At 46.2% G+C, this 23,523-nt stretch overlaps 2 protein-coding genes across 11 annotated transcripts in view; both read left to right on the forward strand.

Annotated features, from left to right (window-relative positions):
* Positions 1 to 229: 229 nt before the first annotated feature.
* On the forward strand, positions 230 to 11,515 carry ZNF776 (zinc finger protein 776). 6 transcript variants are annotated; one of them, XR_010153983.1, is made up of 5 exons: positions 230 to 506; positions 4,198 to 4,324; positions 6,658 to 8,163; positions 8,977 to 9,058; positions 10,239 to 11,515. XR_010153983.1 is itself a non-coding variant. In XM_024351707.3 (4 exons), exons 1-4 carry the CDS (start codon positions 474 to 476, stop codon positions 10,416 to 10,418), a joined length of 429 nt encoding a protein of 142 aa, XP_024207475.1. In that variant the 5' UTR covers positions 230 to 473; the 3' UTR covers positions 10,419 to 11,515. The 6 variants fall into 6 exon arrangements, 2 of the variants coding, with proteins under 2 accessions (XP_024207475.1, XP_003316782.2); XR_010153982.1 differs by having other exon boundaries at positions 6,658 to 9,058; XR_010153984.1 differs by lacking the exon at positions 8,977 to 9,058.
* The window catches only part of ZNF586 (zinc finger protein 586), a 44,965-nt gene continuing 31,731 nt past the window's right edge, over positions 10,290 to 23,523 (forward strand). The window contains exon 1 of one of the 5 annotated variants that reach the window (XM_054673035.2): positions 10,290 to 10,365. Coding sequence is in view for 3 of the 5 variants with exons in the window: in XM_003316738.6 (XP_003316786.3) it covers positions 23,180 to 23,215 (36 nt within the window). In the remaining 2 variants the exon portion in view is untranslated. Of the gene's footprint in view, positions 10,366 to 22,375; positions 23,216 to 23,523 lie in introns of those variants that run through there. The other 4 variants (XM_003316738.6, XM_016936975.4, XM_063802322.1 and 1 more) reach the window with 4 other exon arrangements.

Below are 23,523 nucleotides of genomic sequence, written 5' to 3' on the forward strand. Positions count from 1 at the left end.
TGAGGGAAGATGACACTTAGGCCAGAGTGGTGTTTATTCACCACTCTGTGCAATCAAGCGCCTCTGAGAAGGCCTTCTTTACCGCCTTGGAACTGTCTTGAAACCTGAGGAAACTACATAACCCAGAAATCTCTGCGTCGAATGACAGCGCGTCAGAGCCAATGAAGGCTCAAAATAAAGGCGTTTCCGCGGAAACAGTATAAAGGTGGGACTTCCGGCGTCCTCTACTAGTGGCCATTTTGATTGGCTTTGGGTGTATTTTCCAGTGAGAGACCGCGGAGTGTTGGGTCGTGTAGAAGTGACTGAACCCAGAAGGTGGAGACGAGACGTTGTCCCGACTGCACAGAGGCTGCTCTGCAGCTCCTTAAAGGCGCTAGGCGTGACCCGCACCAAGGCCGGGATCGGGACCACCGTGCCCGGGTACCTGCACTGCTCGCCCCCTCCTTTCGACCCCGCTTTCCCCACCCAGTCGGATGGCGGCGGCCGCGCTGAGGCCCCCGGCTCAGGTAATTGTGGCGTCTTCCGTGCCCTCAGGTCACCTCATCTTTACCTAAGTCCAAAAGCAGAGAGGAAGCGGCGCCTGCTCAAGGTTCTACAGCCTGAACCCGGCGCCACTGAGGCGCTCTCTATGGGCCCCCGTTTTTGACACCCGCGGGATGCGCTCAGGAGAGCTACAGGCACAGGGAGCGGTGCAGGCAAAGGCCTGGAGATGAACTGAGCCGAGAGCATCGTAACCTAGGGTCCACAGGCACCTGTCGGGAGCAAAGTGTGAGGCAGAGCTCCTCCTGGAAGAGCAGGCTGAGAACTGTGTATTCACCCTGAGAACGCTGGAAGCCATGGACAGCTTCCAGCAAAGGAAGGAAAAGATCAATGTCCAGGCTTTAAAGGTTTCCCAAAGTCCAGTCGAAAAAGAACACAGGGGATGACTTTCGGGCCCTGGGAGGTTGAATTCTTGTTCAACCTCTACAGATCAGATAGGTGCTAAGAGATGACATTTTGTACTGAGGCGCTCAGTTCAGACAACCAACTCGCGTTTACCTAGTTACAGGGCCAAGAAAGAGTTCAGGGAGGCCTGAGCTTATCAAATCTCATCAGGGATACATTCTTGTAGCTTGTGCCTCTCCTCTCAGGAACACCTGGCTGCAGAAGCACTTGCAGAACCTCCGCAGGGAAGCGGAGGGTGTTATTCCCTCACTGGCCCTAACTCCTATCCACATGCTCTTTAGATTGGGATGTCCTGGGATTCTTAGGTACCTTTTTTTTTTTTTTTTTAAGTTTTTTGATATGGGAACCCTGGAGGAACCTTAAACCCAGGATCCTAAGTCTGTGACACAGGATATATGGAGGTATTCCCATTTCTGTCAACCAGTATAAACATACTTGGAAGGTTAACCCAGGAGTTAGTACCAGGATGTGAAATGCTTAGAGGTGAAACTGACCAGAGGGAGGAGGTGATGTTGCCACAGTTTCATCTGGCTGTAGTCTCCTCTGGCTCTACAGTGGAGAACAGACTGTGGGGTTGAGAGAGGAGGAAATAAGATGAGAGTTGAGGCTTTTGCCGTAATCCAAGTGAGGGTTAACAGACTAAGATTCATGGCTAAGGAGATGTGGCTGGATTCAAAGTTGATATTTTGTAACAAGCATCTAGGTTTCCTAATATGCAAAGTAAGGGCATGAAGAGAGCAATCAGGAGCCCGAGGTTTTTGGTCTTAGTAGCTGTAGCTATGGAAGCTGCATCAGCTGAGATGAGCATGTTGGTAATAAACATAATTAGAATATTATGCAAATATCAGGATGACTGTTATGGCCATATGAAGAGTCAGAGACGAATAAGTGTAGGCATCAAATGGCTATGGACATGCAGGTTGGGGTATCTGGAAAGGGATTGACACTGGAGACATCTATGGTAGCTAATGTGTATGCTATGGTGAGTGAGCCATGGGTCACATTAAGGAGAACACACTTCAGATTCTGGTGGTAAATCTTTTAGGGGACCAGAAAGCAGTGGTTGAATGATGAGGACTGCATCTGTTGCTTGGGTCCCTGGGTAATGTTACTGGGCTTCCTAAACACTGGAGAGGTAGGTAAGTGACCATGATGGTAGGGTATACCTGTCAGCATAATTTGACAGGGGACATAGACTTTCAAGGAGAGAATAGACATGAAATAGATATATGCAGAAGTGTAGTCAAATTGAGGGAAGATGACACTTAGGCCAGAGTGGTACTTATTCACCACTCTGTGCAATCAAGATTTGAGATGACTTTGGTAGTGTGTGGGGGGTTTCATTACGCGTGCTGAATATGCTCAGGGAGAAATATGGTCATCTGTGACAGTAGGTCTTGGGCCTTAAATGGATTAAAAACAGGACTTTTTTTTTTTTTTTTTGAGACGGTGTCTCACTCTGTCGCCCAGGCTGGTGTACTGGTGTATAGTGGCACAATCTTGGCTCATTACAACCTCCACCTCCCAGGTTCAAGTGATTCTCCTGCCTCAGCCTCCCGGTAGCTGAGAATACAGTTGCGTGCCACCACGCCCCACTAATTTTTTTTTGTATTTTTAGTAGAGATGTGATTTCACCATATTGGCCAGGCTGGTCTCGAACTCCTGACCTCATGATCCACCTGCCTCAGCCTCCCAAAGTGCTAGGATTACAGGTGTGAACCACCATGCCCATCCAGGACTGGTCTTTAAATGGCAATGGTATTAGGTGAATGGAAGTTGGTCCGTGTTGCTGAAGGGTAAGCCATTGCAGCACAGAAGTGGAATAAGACCATGGATATCTGAAGTTACATGTGGTTTTGCATGGATGTGGAGTAATGCAAGGAGGCATTCATAGAATTATTAGGGACTACCACTGCTAATGGGAACCATGGTCATTTTGTGTTATTATTGGATCCTGTTTGAATATGTGAAGCATATTGGATGCTGTCAGCCATATTGTGGTATAAAGCCAAAAATGGAGGCCCAATATGATGTGTCACCTTGACATCTAGTGATATTGGTATGACCTCAAATGACCTGAGAACCAATTCCCTTCCCACTAGGCTCTTTTAGATAATAATCAGCATGGCCTAATAATCCTTTTATTAGGGAGACCAGGCAGAATTCCTAGTTATTATACTTTGTAGTGAGTTTCAATTTTATCCTTACCCACAGTGTTATTCAAACAAGCCAGTTGCATCCTCCTAAGGGATTTGGGGGTCATCACACCCTCTTCATTTTAAAAGCTTGCATATCATAGTTTCTGGTTATGCGCTCTTATCCATAGTGCAACCCCTGTGTGGTCCTTCATGATGAGGGATGCCCTCTTCTAGACTTTGAGTGTATTTGATTTTTAAACATATTTATAGCACCTGTCTAGTGTTTGATGTCATGTGTTTGGTCATTAATATAACTGTAAGGTGAAAATCTCACCCTTACTGGTAGAAGGAAGAAGAGGGTATAAACATACTTTAACTTGTGGGGAGGCAGAGGCCAATGTGGGAGGCAGTTTAGTGGGGGTGGCCATGGGCATGTGTCTGTGCAGTCTAAAGAATGACGTGTATTTTGGCCTAGCACAGTGGCTCATGCCTGTAATCCCAGCACATTGGGAGGCTGAGGTGGGTGAATCACTTGAGCTCAGGATTTCGAGACTAACCTGGGCAACATAGTGAAACCTTCTCTCTACCAAAAATACAAAAAAAAAAAAATTAGCCAGCACGGTGGCATGCACCTGTATCCCATCTACTCGGGAGGCTAAGGACAGAGAATTACTCGAGCCCAGTAGACAGAGGTTGCAGAGAGCTGAGATTATGTCATTGCACTCCAGCCTGGGCAACAGGAGTGAAACCCTATCTCAAAAAAAAAAAAAAAAAAAGCAAAAAAGAGGAATGATGTGTATTTAGAGAAGGAGTATGTCTGATAGACTGAGGATGCTGCATTGGGATTTACATGACTTCATCTCTACCAGGGGCATTGGCTATCAGGAGGTATGGACCGCTTTATATCAGCACCAAAACATAGAAATCTATTGGTTCACCCACTTCTTGCGGCTGATGGCTGCACACCATGACCAGTGAGCCCATGAGAAGATAGTGACACCAGTGGGCCTAGTTTCTCCTTGTAGTTTAGGACCTTGGGAGGAGGAAGGGCAAGGGTGGATAAGTGGATGACCATATGGAGTGTTTGTGGTTTCATCTGTCATCATCATGGCAGGGCACTGTGACCTTTGAAGATGTGGCTGTGAACTTTTCCCAGGAGGAATGGAGTCTCCTTAGTGAGGCTCAGAGATGCCTTTATCATGACGTGATGCTGGAGAACCTGACACTTATATCTTCTCTAGGTAAGGCACTCACACTCTTCTCTGTGACCTCAGCTATTGTCTGTCTGTCCCCATCTTTTTTCCCCATGGCAAGACTGTTTTCCTCACTTCAGGAGCCTGGGCACAGGTTCCTCTGTTAGTTCCCTGGGTAGGTTCTATGTGGTATGTAGGACTGAGGTGTGTGCACTGCCCTCTCTTCTCCTTGAGCAGCCCCAACACCTGCTTTGCTGCAAGCTCCCAGAGAAGGAGCTTTACAGGCACCATAATGCATCCCACCTTGCTTGCCCTCTGGCTGTTGAGTAATTTTTCTAGATCAGAGACTGGTATGCACAGGTTCTGCTTCCTTGCTCTAGGTGACATTTATTCATGACTGCCTGTGCTAGGAATTCCTCCCATCACTGATGTTCTCAATACTTACATGCACCATAGGTTGTTCTTGCAAGACCCTCCTTATAAATTATCTTATTTGTTTTGTTTTGTTCTGTTTTGTTTTCAAAGTCTTACTCTGTCACCCAGGCTGGAGTGCAGTGCTGCGATCATAGCTCACTGTAGCCTCAATCTCCCAGGCTCAAGCAATCCTCCTTCCTCAGCCTCTGGAGTAACTCGGACTAGAGGCTTCTGCCACCACATCCCACTAATTTTTATTTTTATTTTTAATAGAGATGAGGTCTGGCTGTATTGCCCAGGCTGGTCTCTGACTCCCAACCTCACGTGATCCTCCCACCTCATCCTCCCAAAGTGCTGGGATTACAAGCATGAGCCAGTGTGCCCTGAGTATTTTTTGCTTTTTTGTTTTTTTTTTTTTCAGACAGGGTTTCACTGTCATCCAGGCTGCAGTCTACTGATGCAATCATGGTTCACTTCATTCTCAACCTTCTGGGCTCAAGTAATCCTCCCACCTGACTCCTAAGTAGCTGGGACTACAGGAGCATGCCACCCTGCCCAACTAATTTTTGTTCATTTGTATTTTTGGTTTTGGTTTTTTTTTTTTTTTTGAGACGGAGTCTTGCTCTGCCACCCAGGCTGGAGTGCAGTGGCCCAATCTCGGCTCACTGCAACCTCCGCTTCCCAGGTTCACACCATTCTCCTGCCTCAGCCTCCCAAGTAGCTGGGACCACAGGCACATGCTGCCACACCTGGCTAATTTTTTTGTATTTTTAGTAGAGACGGGGTTTCACCGTGTTAGCCAGGATGGTCTCGATCTCCTGACCTTGTGATCCACCCGCCTCGGGCTCCCGAAGTGCTGGGATTACAGGCGTGAGCCACCGTGCCCAGCCTCATTTGTTTGTTTTGTAGAGATGGTGTCTCATTATGTTACCCAGGTTGGTCTTGAACTCCTAGGGTCAAGTAGTCCTTCCAGTTTGGCCTCCCACAGTGCTGGGATTATAGGTGTGAGCCACTGCACCTGGCCAAAAATTATCTTTGTAGTATTTAGTTTTCTTTCCTATGGGCTATCATGTGCTGATTTTTTCTGAACTGTTGGTTGGCTATTCTTCTCTCTTGTCTTTCTCTTATTCTTTATGTCATCCATGTCTCATGTAAATTCCATGTATATCTTTGCAGTGGGACTGAGAGTTCTCAGTGATCCAGAAGTTGCAGCTAAACCCAGGCTCAGCATGATGGGCCCAGAGGGAGGCCACCTCTGAGGAGTAACACCCTGGAGGAAGACATAACATTAGGGATTTAGGAAAGTCATACTAGAAGCTCTCCGATTTCACAAGTATTTACCTGGCAACATGACGAGCCATATGCTGTTTCTGTCTTCCCCATTCTTGAGAGTTTCAGACTTCACCGTTCTATACCCTGTCACCTCTCCTCTGATGCCAGCCCAGGACTAATCTTCACATCTCTGGATCCCACCTGGACCCATTTTTCTCACATTTCCATCTGCAGTGGACTCCAATACTGGCATATCAATTTTGTATTAGGAAGTGTGTACACATTGCTAAGCCATACCTGACCAACAACTGCTTTGTTGTACTCGTATTTTCTTGTGACACACAAACAAGTGTATCTAACAGAGGTATTACTCCATGGAAATAATTGCAGAAACAGAATGTTGCCTTTAGGTTGAAGATAAGTCTTCTTCATATTACTGGGTTAGAATGATTACAGAATGTAGGGGGCCACATGATGTGAAGGAACCAACAATACATGCACTACAGGAAGCAGAGGCAATTCCTTCCTGTGCAAACATCTAAAGGACCTTCATAAAGTATGTGGATGCTATATAAAAGGATATGTCTAGGCCCAAGTAAATGTAAGTACAACAAAGCAGCTGTTGATCAGGTATGGCTTAGTAATACTTCCCTTCGGAAGTACCTTGCATTTTACCAGCATTTTATTTCTTTTAGGTTGTTGGTATGAAGCAAAAGACGAGACACCTTCTAAGCAGACCCTTTCTATACAACAGGAGTCCCCACTCAGGACACATTGGACAGGTGTATGTACCAAGAAGGTCCACCTCTGGGGAATGTGTGGCCCTCTCCTGGGAGATATCTTACACCAGGGAACACAACACAATCAGAAATTGAATGGGTTTGGGGCATATGAAAAAAAATTGGATGACGATGCAAACCATCATCAAGACCAGAAGCAGCACATTGGAGAGAAATCGTACAGAAGCAATGCCAAGGGAACATCTTTTGTAAAGAACTGTGAATTCCCTATGTCACATGAGCCATTTATCTTTCATGAGGTTGGGAAAGACTTTTTGTCCAGCTTGAGATTACTCCAACAAGAGGACATTCACACTTCAGAGAAGTCAAACTTTGAAACTAAGCATGGGATACCCCTTCAGGGTGGAAAAACTCATTACATCTGTGGAGAGTCCACAATACCCTTTAGCAACAAACACTCACTTGTCCTTCACCAGAGACTTCTCCCTAGAGAAGGACCTTATGTATGCAGTGATTCTGGGAAATTCACTAGCAAAAGTAATAGTTTTAATAATCATCAGGGAGTTCACACTGGAAAAAGACCTTATCAGTGTGGACAATGTGATGAATCATTTTGGTATAAGGCCCACCTCACTGAACACCAGAGAGTTCACACTGGAGAAAGACCTTATGAGTGTGGAGAATGTGATAAATCTTTTAGTCATAAGCACAGTCTTGTTGACCATCAGCGAGTTCACACTGGAGAAAGACCTTATGAATGTGACGAATGTGGGAAATCTTTTAGCCATAAGCGCAGCCTTGTTCACCACCAGCGAGTTCACACTGGAGAAAGACCTTATCAGTGTGGAGAATGTGGGAAATCGTTTAATCACAAGTGCAACCTCATTCAGCATCAGCGAGTTCACACTGGAGAAAGGCCTTTTGAGTGTACGGCATGTGGGAAGTTATTTAGGAGCAACTCCCACCTAAAGGAACACCAGAGAGTTCACACTGGAGAAAGACCCTATGAGTGTAAAGAATGTAGGAAATCATTTAGGTACAAGTCACACCTCACTGAACACCAGAGAGTTCACACTGGAGAAAGGCCATATGAGTGTAGAGAATGTGGGAAATGTTTTCATCAAAAGGGCAGTCTCATTCAACATCAGCAGATCCACTCTGGAGAAAGGCCACATGAGTGTGGAGAATGTGGGAAATGTTTTCATCAAAAGGGCAGTCTCATTCGACATCAGCAGATTCACTCTGGAGAAAGGCCACATGAGTGTGGAGAATGTGGAAAGTGTTTTCGTCAAAAAGGAAACCTCATTAAACATCAACGAGTTCACACGGGAGAAAGACATCATGAATGTTGAAAATTTGGCAGATCTGTTGGTAAAAAGAGCACCCTCATTCAACATTCGTGAGATCACACTGGAAAGCGCTTATGAGTGTGGAGAATGTGCAAAATCATCTAGCCAAAAGGTTGGCCTCATTCAACAATAGCAAGATCACACTGGGGAAAGGCTTTCTGAGTGTAGAGAATGTATGAAATCCTGTACATAGAAGTTTTGCCTCACTAAATACCAGAAGGGTCACACTGGAGAAAGACCCTATAGTTACGGGGAATTTGGGAAATTACCTAACAAGAAGTCCCACCTCACTGAACACTACTGAGTTCACAGTTGAGAAAGGCCATATGACTGTAAGGAATTTGTAAAATTATTTAGCCAGAAGAGCTGCATTACTATTCATCAGATAATTTACAATGGAGAAAGGCCACATAATAATTTCTCACATAATAAATGTGAGAAATCATTTCCGTACAGCTCTGCGCTCCATGTTCGTAAGAGTTCACACTGGACAAAGCCTTATGAGAGCAGCGAGTAGAAAATCCTTTGTGGGAAAACTCTGGTTTCATTAAACACAGGAGAGTTCATGCTAGAGAAAGGCCTCAACAGTGTAGCAAATATGGAAAGACATTCACTAGAAGTTCTGCCCTGCAAGTTCACACTAGAGAAAGCCCTTCTCAGTGAAGTAAATTTGGAAAATTGATTAGTCAAACCTCTGTGCTCCTTCAAAATCAGAGTTCACACTGGATCAAGGCTTTATGGTGTGACAAATATGGCACATTCTTTATCTAAATGTCTAACATATTATGCACAGACAAACTCCTGCTGTGGAAGTGCCTTTTGAGTGCAGAGCATTTGCGAGGGCTTCACTCTGCTTTCACTGGATACCAGAATGTTGACAGGAGAAAAATAACATAGATGTGTGGGAATATTACTTCTTTTCCAGTGTAACTGTGGGAGAGAGCCCTTATGAGGATGCCATCAACCTATATTGAATGTCATATGTCCAATAGCTGCATAAATTCCAGGTATATGGGAGCTGTATTGCATTTCTTATCCTGCGTATGTCCTTGCCAGATTTATTTCATTCTTAGGTCTCTGGAAAAAGCCATTTCATCTCTACCACTCGGCAGGTACCTACAGTGCATCACTCATGCACTCCATCATATTCCAGAAAAAAAGTTCAAGTTGTCTCCCATTCAGCAGTGGTATTTTTGAGTAGCCTCTGCACTCGTTCCTTTCTCATTTCTCTATGAAGAGTTGGGCCATGGACCTGACTCCGTTCTGGCCTAGAGCAGAAGTGTCCAGTCTTTTGGCTTTCCTGGTCCACATTGGAAGAAGAATTGTTTTGTGCCGCATGTGAAATACATTAACACTAATGATAGCTGATGAACTTTTTTTTAAAAATCACACAAAAACCCTCATAATGTTTTAAGAAAGTTTACAAATTTGTGTTGGGCTGCATTCAAAGCTGTCCTGAGATACATGCGGCCCACAAGCTGCGGGTTGGACCAGCTTGGCCTAGAGAATTTTTCTGATTACTTGACAAGATGGGCTGTCTTTCCTAGGAATCTCATGATTGTCATGATTCTTAAAATGGAATTTTCCAGCCTCTAACTCACCAACCCAAGTACAAGCTGCCTCTCATTGTTCTAGTTTCTGCTATGATGAAGTCCTTATTTAAGCTTCCTTCAATCTTGGGAATTGTATTGACTGTATTGTGTGAATTGTATACTCACTGCATTGTGTGGCTTAGATACAACATGGTTCTGGTACCATGAAGGATTCTGGTACCATGAAGGTTTGTTGGGGTTACTAAACTGTGTGACTCTTAGGGAACAGTATGAAGGCAGAATATAGCTCTGCATTTGTGGCCTAGTTTGGATGGCTGCCTAAGGCCTCCAAATAAAGACTTCAGGGCTTTGTGATCTTTATTTTTAGATGAAATAGTGCAATAATATGTGTTTTCATAAATCAACCTGAGTAGGGGACAGTTTTAGTGACACACTTTGGTGCTTCTGAGAACAGCACAAAATTATTCTCTTGTTTATAACGGATATTGCATTCTGCTCAGTACTGGTGAGGGAAATCTGTTCTCAAGTCCTACAGTGCATTCATGTGTCCTGAAGTCCAGAATTCTGTAGGATAGTGTCCTACATTATAAGCCTGGAGAAAGAAATCATAATTCTTTAATTTTTATTTTTTTAGGGACATGATGTCACTCTGAAACTCAGGCTGGAATACACTGGCATGGTCATACCTCACTGCGGCCTCAAACTCCTGGGCTCAAGTGATCCTCCTGCCTCAGCCTCCCGAGTACCTGAGATTAGCCCAGGTAATTTAAGAATTTTTTATAGAGATAGGGTTTTGCTATTTTACCCTGACTGATGTTCAACTCCTGGCCTCAAGTAATCCTCTAGCATACGCCCTTGAAAGCACTAGGATTACAGGTGTGAGCCACCATGCCCAGCCCAAAAATAATTTTTGTAGAATTAGCATTTCTAGGTAGTGAAGCAGACTACAACAGAATAGTTGGGATATACTTTTTTTAAAAAGGCATCCACAATGATTCAGTCACTATGTCTGTGATGGACAAGCAGGTACAGAAATTTTCAGGACCTCCATAATTATGAATCTAGTGTAGCTTAGGTCATTGTCAGACTAAATCTAAAGGTTTTTTGGATTTCTGTAGCCTATCTGGGCTGCATACCAAAAAGCCATCCCTGAATTAGTAGGAGGAAGAGGGTAGGGAGAAAGGAAATCTCTTAGTCCAGTGATGTGGCCTTTGCAACCAGCCGGCATTCCAATTTAATCAAGTGGAAATGATCTTCCTGGCTCATAAGTATTTGGTATCACACAGGCTAATTGCCCCCCTTAGGGCGTGATGAGAGTTAGGAGAGTCAATGTAAAATCACATAACCTATTTGTCAAAAATAATGTTAAATCCAGATAGTTCTTTCAAATTAAATTTTTAAAGCTGTAATAAGACTGGGCATGGTGACTCATGCCTGTTATCCCAACACTTTGGGAGTCCAGGGTGGGAGTATTGCTTGAGGTAAGAAGTTTGAGACTAGCCTGGGTCCCATAGTAAGACCCTGTCTCTTAAAAAATAAATACTATCTTTCTCTCTGGCCTCTCCATCCTCCAGACAATCACTGAATTACAATATTTGCTTAACAGTAGATTAATGTCAATTTTCTGGAATTTTATATGACTGATATAACATGTTTCCTCTTTTCATACCTGAGTACTCTCCTGAGCCCTATTTATTTAGATGTTCTTCTTTTTTCTTTATTATTATTTTTATTTCACGTAGCAGGGATGCATATTTTGACATTCATCAATCATGATATATGAGTAGTTCATTCTTTTTATCTTAGAATATGACATGCTATGGAAATCACTGTGTACGAATTCATCTGCTTATGGATATGTTATTGCTTCTTATTTTTGTCTGTTAGGAATAAAACTGCTTGTTAAGCACATTTGAATGCAATTCTTCATATAGATAAGGTTTCATTTCTCTTGTTTGAATGCCTTGGTGTGCAGTGCCCAACTCACATGGTAGATGAATGTATACCCCTCTCCCAACTCCAGGCCGCACAGCTTACAGCTCCAAGAGAGACTCCTTCCCTCCACTTGAGGAGAGGAGAGGGAAGAATAAAGAAAACTTTGTCTTGGAACTTGTTCCAGCTCAGCTACAGTAGGATAGGGCACCAGGCTGAGGCCCCTATTCTAGGCCCTAGCTCTGAATGACATTTCTAGATATACCCTGGGCTAGAAGAGAACCCACTTCTTTGAAAGGGAGGATCCAGTCCTGGGAGGATCCATCACCTGCTGACTAAAGAGTCATTGGGCCCTGAATAATCAGCAGTAATACACAGGCAGTACTCACCATGTGCCATTGGTGAGACTCAGACGCTGGCTTCATGTGTGACCCAGCACATTCCCAGCTGTGATGGCTTTCAGGAATGACTCCTGCTTGAGAAACAGAAGAGTAAAGAAGACTTTGTCTTACAGCTTAGATACCAGTTTGGCCACAGTAGGGTAGAGCACCAAGTAGGCTCTTAGGGTCCCTAATTTCAGGCCTTGGCTCTTGGATGGCCAGAGGAAAGCCCACTGCCCTGAACAGTGTCCCAAGCCTGGCAGCACTCACCACAAGCCTGTGAGTCCCACAGTCCTGGACTGGTGAGGACCATGGGGAGAGACACCTCTGCTTGTGAAAACAGGAGGGAAGAGTGAGAAGGACTTTGTCTTATGGCTTGGGTGCCAGTTCACCTGCAGTAGAACACCAGATAGATTCCTAAGGTTTCCCACTACAGGCTCTGGCTCGCAGATGGCTTTTCTGAATGTGCCTAGGATGGGGAGGAGCTTGCCACTCTGAAGGGAAGGACATAAACCTCGCTGGTTTTGCCCCGTGCTGATTGTAGAGTCCTAGGGCCTTGAACAAACACGGAGTAGCCAGGAAGTGGTCAGTATGAGCCTTGGGCAGCACCCAGTTCTCTGCTGGCTACAGGTCTGACCCCACATGGTCCCATTGGTGGTGGCACAGGGGTACTTGTGTTACTGCTCCTCCAGCTAAAGGCAGCTCAGCACAAAGAAACTTTGGAAACCTGCCAGCAGGAGACTCAATGACCCCCATGAACACTTGAGCTGGCAGGGAGAGCTGCTTAGAGCAGTGGTAGGGACAGAACTCCAGCCAGTGCAGAGCCCAGAGGATTTGGGGTGGGAGCATCTCTAGTGGAGCACAGCTAGACACGCCCATATTTCAAGGTTCGCCTTGCTTCCCTAACAGACTTTAGCCCTAGGGAAGTCAGACCTGATCAGTGCAGGGCATTCTTGCCGATAAGTTGGGGATGGTTGGACCTGAGCACCTCTTGGTCAGCTGGTCTCTCCCAGGGCTCCAGGCTACCCACACCTGCTTGCAGTGCGACCTCGGTTGCCCAGGTGGGGTCCTTTATGGGGGTGTACATCATAGCTCCTGTGCTGGTGAACTGCAGTTGAGAAATCCCATAGTCGTGCAACAGCCCACCTGCACCTTCCCAAAACTGCGGCCTCTCTGAGACACTTTGCCTGCATGCATTCACCTATGGCCACCCCCGACGTTGCTTTGCCAGCATATGTGCACGCAAGTGGACCTTGCCTTCTCTTTTCCACCAGCATGCGTGTGCATGTGCACCCTGTCATGCTACAGCTGCCAGTGTGAGCACACCTCATCCCCCCAACTTTTCGCTGCACCACCATTGCTGTCAGAGCATTTGCGATCCCAGAGACTGCCAGCCTGCACCTGCCAGCACCCCACCCCTGAACCAGCACAAAACTACACAGACCAGCAGACACACTCCACTCACCAGCATCAGCTGCTACCCATGTGAATGCATGCACAGAGGGTACAAACAGTCCTGCACCTGCCAGCACCTTGCCTCCATATTAACACCACTGCTGGTGTGAATGTGTACTGGGACATCAATGGAACCCCCTTCCCTACCCCTCCATGTTGTGCTGCCACCACCAGCACTGTGAACACTCACGTGGAGGCTGGCACCCCTACACCCACCAGCACTCCATCACAGCCAATAAACGTACACCCCACCACTGCCATTGCTGCTGGCATGTGGGAACAAGCATGGATCCTGCTGCCACCACCCTAAGCACTGGGGCTGGCACTGCCCTTCAGAGTGTTGTTACCAATAGTCTGGGAACAACTTAGACCCTCCAGCATGGCAGGTTTCTGACCTCCAGGGATCATAGGACAAAGCTGGATGCCTGATACCAGGCCCCGTGTATTAGAGCACACAGTCTAGCAGTCCTGAACTGAGCCTTGGACCCCTAAAATGCTCCAGAAATTAAGACAGTTGACTGGAGCCACATTATACCACAAACTCTTAAGGGCACCAAAAAGGATAAAAGAAAAAGAAGTCCATCCAAAGTTCAGCAACTTCAAAGATTGAAGAAATATCAGCCAACAAAGATGAGAAAGAACCAGGGCAAGAACTCTGGTAACCGAAAAAGCCAGAGTGTCTTCTTACTTCAAAACAACCACACTAGTTCCCCAGCAGTAGTTCCTAACCAGACTGAGATGGCTGAAATAACATAAATAAAATCCAAAATATGGATAGGAATCAAGATCATTGACATACAGGAGAAAGTCAAAAACTAATCCAAGGAATCTATTGATTACAATAAAATAATACAGGAGCTGATAGACAAAATGGCCTTTATAAGAAAGAACCAGACTGACTTAATAGAGCTGAAAAATGCTCTACAAGAATTTCATAATGCAATCACAAGAATTAACCGCACTTTGGGAGGCCAAGGTGAGCAGATCGCTTGAGGCCAGGAGGTTGAGACCAGCCTGACCAACATGGCAAAACCCTGTCTCTACTAAAAAAATAATAATAATACAAAAAATTAGCCAGTTGTGGTGGTATGTGCCTGTAGTCCCAGCTGTTTGGGAGGCCGAGGCATGAGAATTGCTTGAACCCAGGAGGCAGAGGTTGCAGTAAACCGAGATTGCACCACTGAACTCCAGCCTGGGTGACAGAGTGAGATTCCGTCTCAAAAATAAAAATCAAAAAAAGAGAGAATGCTGAATATGGGATCCAGTCTCTTTTGTCTTGTAGGATTTCTACTGACAGGTCTGCTGTTAGCCTGACAGGGTTCCCTTTATAGGTGACCTGTCCCTTCTATCTAGCTGCCTTTAATATTTTCTGTTTCATTTCGACCTGGAAGGATCTGATGACTATGTGTCTCAGGGATGGTCTTCTTTGTAGTATTTTGCAGGGGTTCTCTGCATTTCCTGAATTTTAACGTTGGCCTCCCTAGCGAGGTCGGAGAAATTTTCATGAGTGATATCCTGAAATATATTTTCCAAGTTGCTTGGTTTCTCTCCCTGTCTCTCAGGCATGCCAAAGAGTCATAGGCCACTTTATATAATCACATATTTCTTGAAGGTTTTCTTCTGTGTTGTTTTTTCTTTTCTTTTCTTTTTTTTATTTTGAGACTGAGTCTTGCTCTTGTCGCCCAGGCTGGAGTGCAATGGCGCAACCTCGGCTCACTGCAACCTCTGCCTCCCTGGTTCAAGCAATTCTCCGGCCTCAGCCTCCCGAGTAGCTAGGATTACAGGCGCCTGCCACCACGCCCAACTAATTTTTGTATTTTTAGTAGAGATGGGGTTTTGCCATGTTGGCCAGGCTGGTCTCAAACTCCTGACCTCTTGATCTGTCCGCCTTGGTCTCCCAAAGTGCTGGAATTACAGATGTGAGCGACCGCACCAGGCCTGTTTTTTATTTTCCCTGAGTTGTTTCAGAGAGCCGGCCTTCATGCTCTGAGATTTTTTTCCTCAACTTGGTCAATTCTTGTTTTTTTTTTTTTTGAGATGGTGTCTCACTCTATTGCCCAGGCTGGAGTGCAGCGGTGTGATCTCAGCTCACTGCAAGCTCCACCTCCCGGGTTCATGCTATTCTCCTGCCTCAGCCTCCCGAGTAGCTGGGACTACAGGCGCCCGCCACCACGCTTGGCTAATTTTTTTGTATTTTTAGTAGAGACAGGGTTTCACCATGTTAGGCAGGATGGTCTTGAACTCCTGACCTTGTGATCCACCCGCCTTGGTCTCCCAAAGTGCTGGGATCACAGGCATGAACCAATGCGCCCGGCTCAACTTGGTCAATTCTGTTAATTCTTTTTTTTTTTTCTTTTTTTTGAGACAAAGTCTCACTCATGAGGTCTGGATCAAGACCGCTTTTCGGGTGACAGTGTCAATTGTCTACAGACTTAGGGAAAATTTTAATGGCCACACCAGTACAGATACAGGTAGCTCCAAATAAACCACTTCCCAATATTAAACAGTATTCATTGAAGCAGGAAGCTATAAGCTGGGTATGGTGTTGCACACCTGTAGTTTCAGCCTCTGTAAGCAGACAGGGAGGATCTCCATGGATTATAGGAATATAATCAACTTGAGCAATTACCCTGTTTTACAGCCTCCTCCCCTTCTGCCTGTACCTCTCCAAACCATGGTTTGAATGCAATCACCTTGTTGGGCTAAAACAGCTCCTGACAGACCCCAAGCAGTGTAGATGAACCCAAGTTAACTTTCCTTATTAACATGCTGAAGTCTCCACTCTGGAAGGAGCTATAGCTTCATTACCATAACATGCTTTCTATGTGCTGGTATGACTCACTGCATCTGTGCAACTGGGACCCCAATTCTACATGCACTGATGCACCTTCTCCCATCACCATTATACCATAAAACTCTCCTGTTACTTGTCCTCAGGGAGACACTGCTTTGGAGAATACTCCCAGTGTCCTCTTCACTTGAGCCAAGTAATAAAACTATTGATCAATACCTGTGTTCTCTGGCCGGGTGAGGTGGCTCGTGCCTGTAATCCCAGCACTTTGGGAGGCTGAGGCGGATGGATCACCTGAGGTGAGGAGTTCAAGACCAGCCTGGCCAACATAGTGAAACCTCGCCTCTACTAAAAATACAAAAATTAACTGGGCATGATGGTGGGCGCCTGTAATCCCAGCTACTCCAAAAGCTGAGGCAGGAGATTCACTTCAACTGGGGAGGCGGAAGTTGCAGCGGGCCAAGATCTCGCCATTGCACTCCAGCCTGGGTGACAAGAGTGAAACTCCGTCTCAAAACAAACAAACAAACAAAAACCTGTGTTCTCATGGAAAGTCATTTGTTATGCACCAGGTGAATGAACCTGGTATTTTTCAGGTAACACTACTCAGGATGCTGAGGCAGGAGGATCCCTTGAGCCCAGGAATTTGAAGCCACCCTGGGCAACATAGGGAGACATCATCTCAAAACAAGAAGCTATAATAGGAATAAAACAAATAACCAAAGATTACCTTGAAAAGGGATTGATTATCCCTTCCACCAGTCCTAATAGTCCCATCTTCCTGACACAAAACCTCACAGGAAAGGATGAAGATTTATACAAGATTTGAGAACTATTAATACTACTGTGATTCGGCCGGGCGCAGTGGCTCACACCTGTAATCCCAACACTTTGGGAGGCCGAGGTGAGCAGATCACGAGGTCAGGAGATCGAGACCATCCTGGCTAACACGGTGAAACCCCGTCTCTACTAAAAATAGAAAAAAAATTAGCCAGGTGTGGTGGCGGGTACCTGTAGTCCCAGCTACTCGGGAGGCTGAGGCAGGAGAATGGTGTGAACCTTGGAGGCGGAGCTTGCAGTGAGCTGAGATCACTCCACTGCACTCCAGCCTGGGCAACAGAGTGAGACTCTGTCTCAAAAAAAAAAAAAAAAATACTACTGTGATTCCTCATCAACCAGTAGTTCTAAACCCCCACACTCTTTTATCCAATGTACATGTAAACTGTGAATATGTCACTGGTGTTGATTTATGCAGTGCTTTTTAGGCATACCAATACACCCTGACAGTATTTGTTTGCCGTTACCTAGATTGGATATCAATATATCTGGACTGTTGTGCCTCAAGGTTATACCAAAAGCCCAACTTATTTTTCACACATATTAAAGGCTGACCTAGCTGAGCTAAATTTCTCTTGTTATGCTTCTCCAATCTGCATAATTATAAAAAGGACTCCTTGCACTTCCTGGAACAAAAAGCAAAAAGAGGTCATAAGCTGTCTACAGAAAAACTCCAGTTTTGCTTTATGAGCTATCTACAGAAAAACTCCAGTTTTGCCTCACAGAACTAAAATATTTGGAACAATTAATTCCTAGGGAGAAACTACAGATACATCTGGATTGAGTAACCGGACTTCTTCGATACCCTAATCCAAAAAGTAAAAGACAGCTTTGGCCAGGCACGGTGGCCCACGCCTGTAATCCTAGCACTTCGGGAGGCTGAGGTGGATGGATCACCTGAGGTCAGGAGTTCGAGACCAGCCTGACCAACATGGAGAAACTCCGTCTCTACTAAAAATACACAATTAGCCAGGTGTGGTGGTGCATGCCTGTACTCCCACCTACTCGGGAGGCCGAGGCAGGAGAATTGTTTGAACCTAGGAGGCAGAGGTTTCAGTGAGCCGAGGTCGCAGCATTACACTCCACCCTGGGCAACAAGAGCGAAACTGCATCTAATAAACAAACAAACAAAAAAAAGACAACAGGATTTTAGGCTTGGCTGGCTACTGTCATAGCTGGATGTCCAATTTTTCTCTAATGCCACAGACTTTATATGCATTGTAGAAAGATCAACCTAACCTCATACACTGGACATCAGAAGGACAAATAATAAATAAAGAAAAACCTTACAAGCCCCCGCTTTGGCCCATGCAAATTATTAGCTGCTGTTTTTCCTTTCTTTGTTTTTTGCGATTTTTTGTTCATGTAAGCCATGGCAGTTCCCTGGGTGTTCTCATTGAAAAACCTGGAGGACAATGTAGGGCTACTGGTTATTATAGTCAGCAATTAGACCATGTAGTACATGGGTGACCTCTTTGTCTGAGGGCCATTTTTGCCACTGCCATGCTCCTTACGATTACTCAGAAAATTGTAATGGAGGCTCCTCATTCTATAGAAGCTCTTTTGAATTCACATAATACACAGCAGTTTTCCATTAATAGATTGGTTTCTTATGACATACTTACACTGTCTGCTTCATATGCTGCCCTCTCTATCTGTAATACTCTTAATCCTGCAGTGCAGCTTCCTGAAACAACAGATGAAATATTTCATCACTGTATTCTACTCACAGAATTGGTGTCCAGACAGGATTTATAGGACACATCATGTAAAAATGTTGATATTATCTGGTTCACAGATGGATCGGATCTAAAGGATACATTTTGAAAATACTGAGCAGGCTACAACCTTGTGTCTCTTGTGGACATCAGAAAGAGCAGTCCCGCCGGGTGCGGTGGCTCATGCCTGTAATCCCAGCACTTTGGGAGGCTGAGGCGGGCGGATCACAAGTTCAGGAGTTCAAGACCAGCCTGGCCAATATGGTGAAACCCCGTCTCTACTAAAAATACAAACATTAGCCGGGTGTGGTGGCAGGCGCCTGTAGTCCCAGTTACTTGGGAGGCTGAGGCAGGAGAATCGCTTGAACCTGGGAGGCAGAGGTTGCAGTGAGCCTAGACTGCGCCACTGCACTCCAGCCTGGGTGACAGAGGGAGACTCTGTCTCAAAAAAAAAAGCAAAAAAAAAAAAAAAAGCAATCACTTGCCTCAAGTAAAATCAGCACAGCTAGCTGAATTAACAGCACTCACCAGTTTGTCAACTGGCCAAAAATCAAATGGATAATATTTATACTTAAAGGTATTATGCTATTGGTGTAGCTCATGACCTTGGGATGTTATGGAATCAGGCTTTTTTTTTTTTGATACAGAGGCTTGCTCTGTTGCCCAGGCTGGAGTGTAGTGGTGCAATCTTGGCTCACTGCAACCTCCTCCTCCCGGGTTCAAGCAATTCTCCTGCCTCAGCCTCCCGAGTAGCTGGGATTACAGGCGCTCGCCACCACCCCCGGCTAATTTATTTATTTATTTTTTAGATGGAGTCTCGCTCTGGCTGGAGTGCAGTGGCGCAAACTCGGCTCACTGCAAGCTCCGCCTCCCGGGTTCACGCCATTATCCTGCCTCAGCCTCCCGAGTAGCTGGGACTACAGGCACCCGCCACGGCGCCCAGCTAATTTTTTGTATTTTTAGTACAGACGGGGTTTCACCGTGGTCTCTATCTCCCGACCTCATGATCTGGCCACCTTGGCCTCCCAAAGTGCTGGGATTACAGGCATGAGCCACCATGCCTGGCCAATTTTTGTATTTTTAGTAGAGACAGGTTTTCACCATGTTGGTCAGGCTGGTCTCGAACTCCTGACCTCATAATGCACCCCCACCCCCACCCCCCCACTGTCCCCCAAAGTGCTAGGATTACAGGCATGAGCCACTGTGCCTGGCCAGTGAGGTTACTTAACCTCCCCCAGATATCTAATTAAACATGGCTCTCAAGTTTCTGATCATTTAGAAGCCATCCAATTATCAAAAAAGAATGTTTTATTAATGTTCCTGAACATTCAAACTCACCTCTCCAAAGAGTAAAAAAAAATTATTTCGCAGATCCAGCAGCAAAAAGACTCTCTTGACACCAATATCACATGAAACTATAAAAGTCACTACATTCAAAATAAGTGCCATTGAACAGGAACTCCAAGGGATTCAAAAAGAGGCTTCAGGTAAGAAAAAGTAGATATGGCTAACAAAGCGGTAATGCTTTTCCCCCATTTACAAATTTTGGTGTGGACCCAACAGGAGACCCATCTTGCCTTTGAGGTTTCAATTTCTTATGGTACAACATGTTTATGAGCCAACTCACGGGAAATCTGAGAAAATGATTGTTTGGGGAAAGAAAGACTACTGGAAACCCTCACCTCCATTACCGAATAAAGTTTACACTAAATATCCAATTTAATTTATACAAAGCATAATCCAAGAAAGCTTTTTTTTTTTTTTTTTTTTTTGAAACGGAGCCTCACTCTGTCCTCTGTCACCCCGGCTGGAGTGCAGTGCCACGATCTTGGCTCACTGCAGCCTCCGCCTCCTGGGTTCAAGTGATTCTCCTGCCTCAGCCTCCTGAGTAGCTGGGATTACAGGCATGCGCCACCACACCCAGCTAATTTTTCTATTTTCAGTAGAGACGGGGTTTCACTATGTTGGTGAGGCTGGTCTCGAATTCCTGACCTCGTGATCCGCCCACCTCTGCCTCCCAAAGTCCTGGGATTACAGGCATGAGCCACCGCACCCGGCCAACTTTTTTGTTTGTTTGTTTGAGACGGAGTCTCGCTCTGTCCCCCAGGCTGGAGTGCAGTGGCGTGATCTCGGCTCACTGCAACCTCCGCCTCCCAGGTTCAAGCCATTCTCCTGCCTCAGGCTCCAGAGTAGCTGGGACTACAGGCGCCTGCCACCACGCCCAGCTAATTTTTTTGTATTTTTAGTAGAGACGGGGTTTCATCATATTAGCCAGGATGGTCTCGATCTCCTGACCTCGTGATCCGCCCGCCTCGGCCTCCCAAAGTGCTGGGATTACAGGTGTGAGCCACCGCGCCCAGCCAACTTTTTTTTTAAGTATAGAAAATTTTACAGGTTGGGCGCGGTGGCAGGCGCCTATAATCCCAGCTGCTCGGGGGGCTGAGACAGGAAAATCGCTTGAACTTGGCCAAGAGGCGGAGGTTGCAGTGAGCCGAGATCGCAGCAATGCACTCCAGCCTGGGTGACAGAGCGAGACTCCATCTCAAAAAAAAAAAAAAAAAGAGGTGTAGATTTCTCAGAACTGAGGTTCCCTCCCCTTTTTAGACTATATAGGGTAACTTCCAAACATTGCCAGGGCATTGGTATACTGTCATGGCGCTGGCGGGAGTTAGCATGCTAATGCATTATAATTAGCGTATAATGAGCAGTGAGGATGACCACAGGTCACTTTCATCACCATCTTGGTTTTGGTGCGTTTTAGCCAGCTTCTTTACTACATCCTGTTTTATCAGCAGGGTCTTTGTGACCTGCATCTTGTGCCAACCTCCTATCTCATCCTGTGACTAAGAATGCCTAACCTGGGAATGCAGCCGAGTATTTCTCAGCCTTACTTTATCCAGCCCATTTTCAAGATGGAGTCGCTCTGATTCCAATGCCACTGACAATGATAAGCACTTGCCAGCAAAGAGGTGAACTCATGGATTTAAGGCACTTGAAATATCTCAGTGTAAAAGCACCCTGTGCATGTAGCAGGACGAGCCGCAGACAAAACCTCTCAGACACCGAGTTGCAGAAGGAAGGGCTTTATTCAGCTGGGAGCATTGGCCAGCTACTGTCTCAAAATCTGAGCTCCCGGAGTGCACAGTTTCTGTCCCTTTTAAGGGCTCACAACACTAAAGATTTCACATGAAAGGGTCGTGATTGATTTGAGCAAGCAAGGGGTATGTGACAGGGGCTGCATGCACCGGTGGTCCGGGGGGAACAGAACAGGGCAGGGAGTTTCGCAATGTTCTTCTATACAATATAAGGAATCTATGAATAACATTGGCTTCTAAATCGTAAGTTGATTTTTAACTACTGGGTTTAGGCCAGGCGGGCCTAGGCCTGGTTTCGGGCCTGGCGCGGGGTTGCCTGTCTTTGGTTCTACTTCCTTGTTGTTTTTACTGAATATAAAACAATGTGAGAGGGTCTCTCTCTTCTCTCATGCATACATACTCCATGTTTGAACACCGCAGCCATTGTCCTGTAACATAATAGCATTTGTCTCATTAGCTTTTTGATGTTGATATCAGATTTCTAGAGGAATCTGTAGTATTAAAGATATAAATAAAAGTGTTGCTAATGGGCTGAGAACGGTGGTTCACGCCTGTAATCCTAGCACTTCGGTAGACCATTGCAGGCGGATCACTTGAGGCCAGAAGTTCGAGACCAGCCTGGCCAAAATGAGGAAACCCCGTCTCTACTAAAAATACAAAAATTAGCAGGGTATGGTGGCACACGCCTGTAATCCCAGCTACTAGGATGGTTGAGGCACGAGAATCGCTTGAACCCGGGAGGCATAGGCTGCAGTGAGCCAAGATCACACCACTGCACCCCAGCCTGAGTGACAGAGAGAACTATGTCTTAAAAAAAAAGACAAAAAAAAAAAAAAAGGAAGAAGCCGAGCATCACAAATTCTGAAATAAGAAGTCTCCAAACACGCGGGCAATCAGTTGCACACAGTACCCCCAGAAATGTGCGTATGGCCTCTTCTAAGATGGGAGACCCTCCTCCGCATCTGGACCTGGAGTCGCCATTTCCTAGCGCCCCTCGCAGTGGAGCTTGCCCCTTTCTTCGGAAAGTCGGAAGAAAGCCACCTTAAGCGCTGCCCATGTCTGGGAACTACATTACCCAGAATCCGCCCTGCGAAATGGAAACGTGGCTGAGCCAATGAAGCTTCAGAGAAGCCGTGCCATTGCCGGGGCACGTAAAGTCAAGCCAGGACTTCCGGCGTCCTAGCCGTGGCAGCCATTTTGGCCTGTCAGGTCCATCCGGCGATGCTGGGTCTGGACGAGCTCGGGAGGAGTGGTTGTGGCCATTGCACACAGGCGGATCTGAGGCTCGGCGACGCCGCTGGTCGCGACCCGGGACAGGACAACGACAGGAACACCGCCGAGCCCGCGTTCCCCCCCCGCCCAGAGTCATGGCGGCAGCAGCCGCTCTGAGGGCCCCTGCTCAGGTGAGCGCTGCGACCTCCGGGCCTTACCCACCCTACCCACCCAGACCCTGAGGCCCCTGATCCTGAGGGCCGCCTCCTCGCGTCCCTGCAGCCCAGGCCTCTGTCAGGGACGGAGAGGCGCCGGCGGGTGGGATCCCTGTTTCCGACACCCAGTTGATGCGGTCGGCAGAGCGAGACTGGCGGAGGGCAAAGGCCTGCAGGCGCGACTGAGGCAGGAGGATGCGGAACACGGGGACATCGTGTGTCTACTGGGAAAGAAGTGTGAGCCGGAGTTATTTCTTTTTTTTTTTTCTTTTTGAGACGGAGTC

This window comes from Pan troglodytes, chromosome 20 (assembly GCF_028858775.2).
Source record: "Pan troglodytes isolate AG18354 chromosome 20, NHGRI_mPanTro3-v2.0_pri, whole genome shotgun sequence".
In the NCBI taxonomy this organism is placed as follows: Eukaryota; Metazoa; Chordata; class Mammalia; order Primates; family Hominidae; genus Pan; species Pan troglodytes.

What these genes read in the sequence shown, in the direction of transcription:
- ZNF776 (XM_003316734.6), top strand. Translation starts at nt 474, where the DNA reads ATGGCGGCGGCCGCGCTGAGGCCCCCGGCTCAG. An exon ending in CGCTGAGGCCCCCGGCTCAG is followed by an intron (nt 507 to 4,197) that starts GTAATTGTGGCG and finishes TCATCATGGCAG; the next exon opens with GGCACTGTGACCTTTGAAGA. An exon ending in GACACTTATATCTTCTCTAG is followed by an intron (nt 4,325 to 6,657) that starts GTAAGGCACTCA and finishes TATTTCTTTTAG; the next exon opens with GTTGTTGGTATGAAGCAAAA.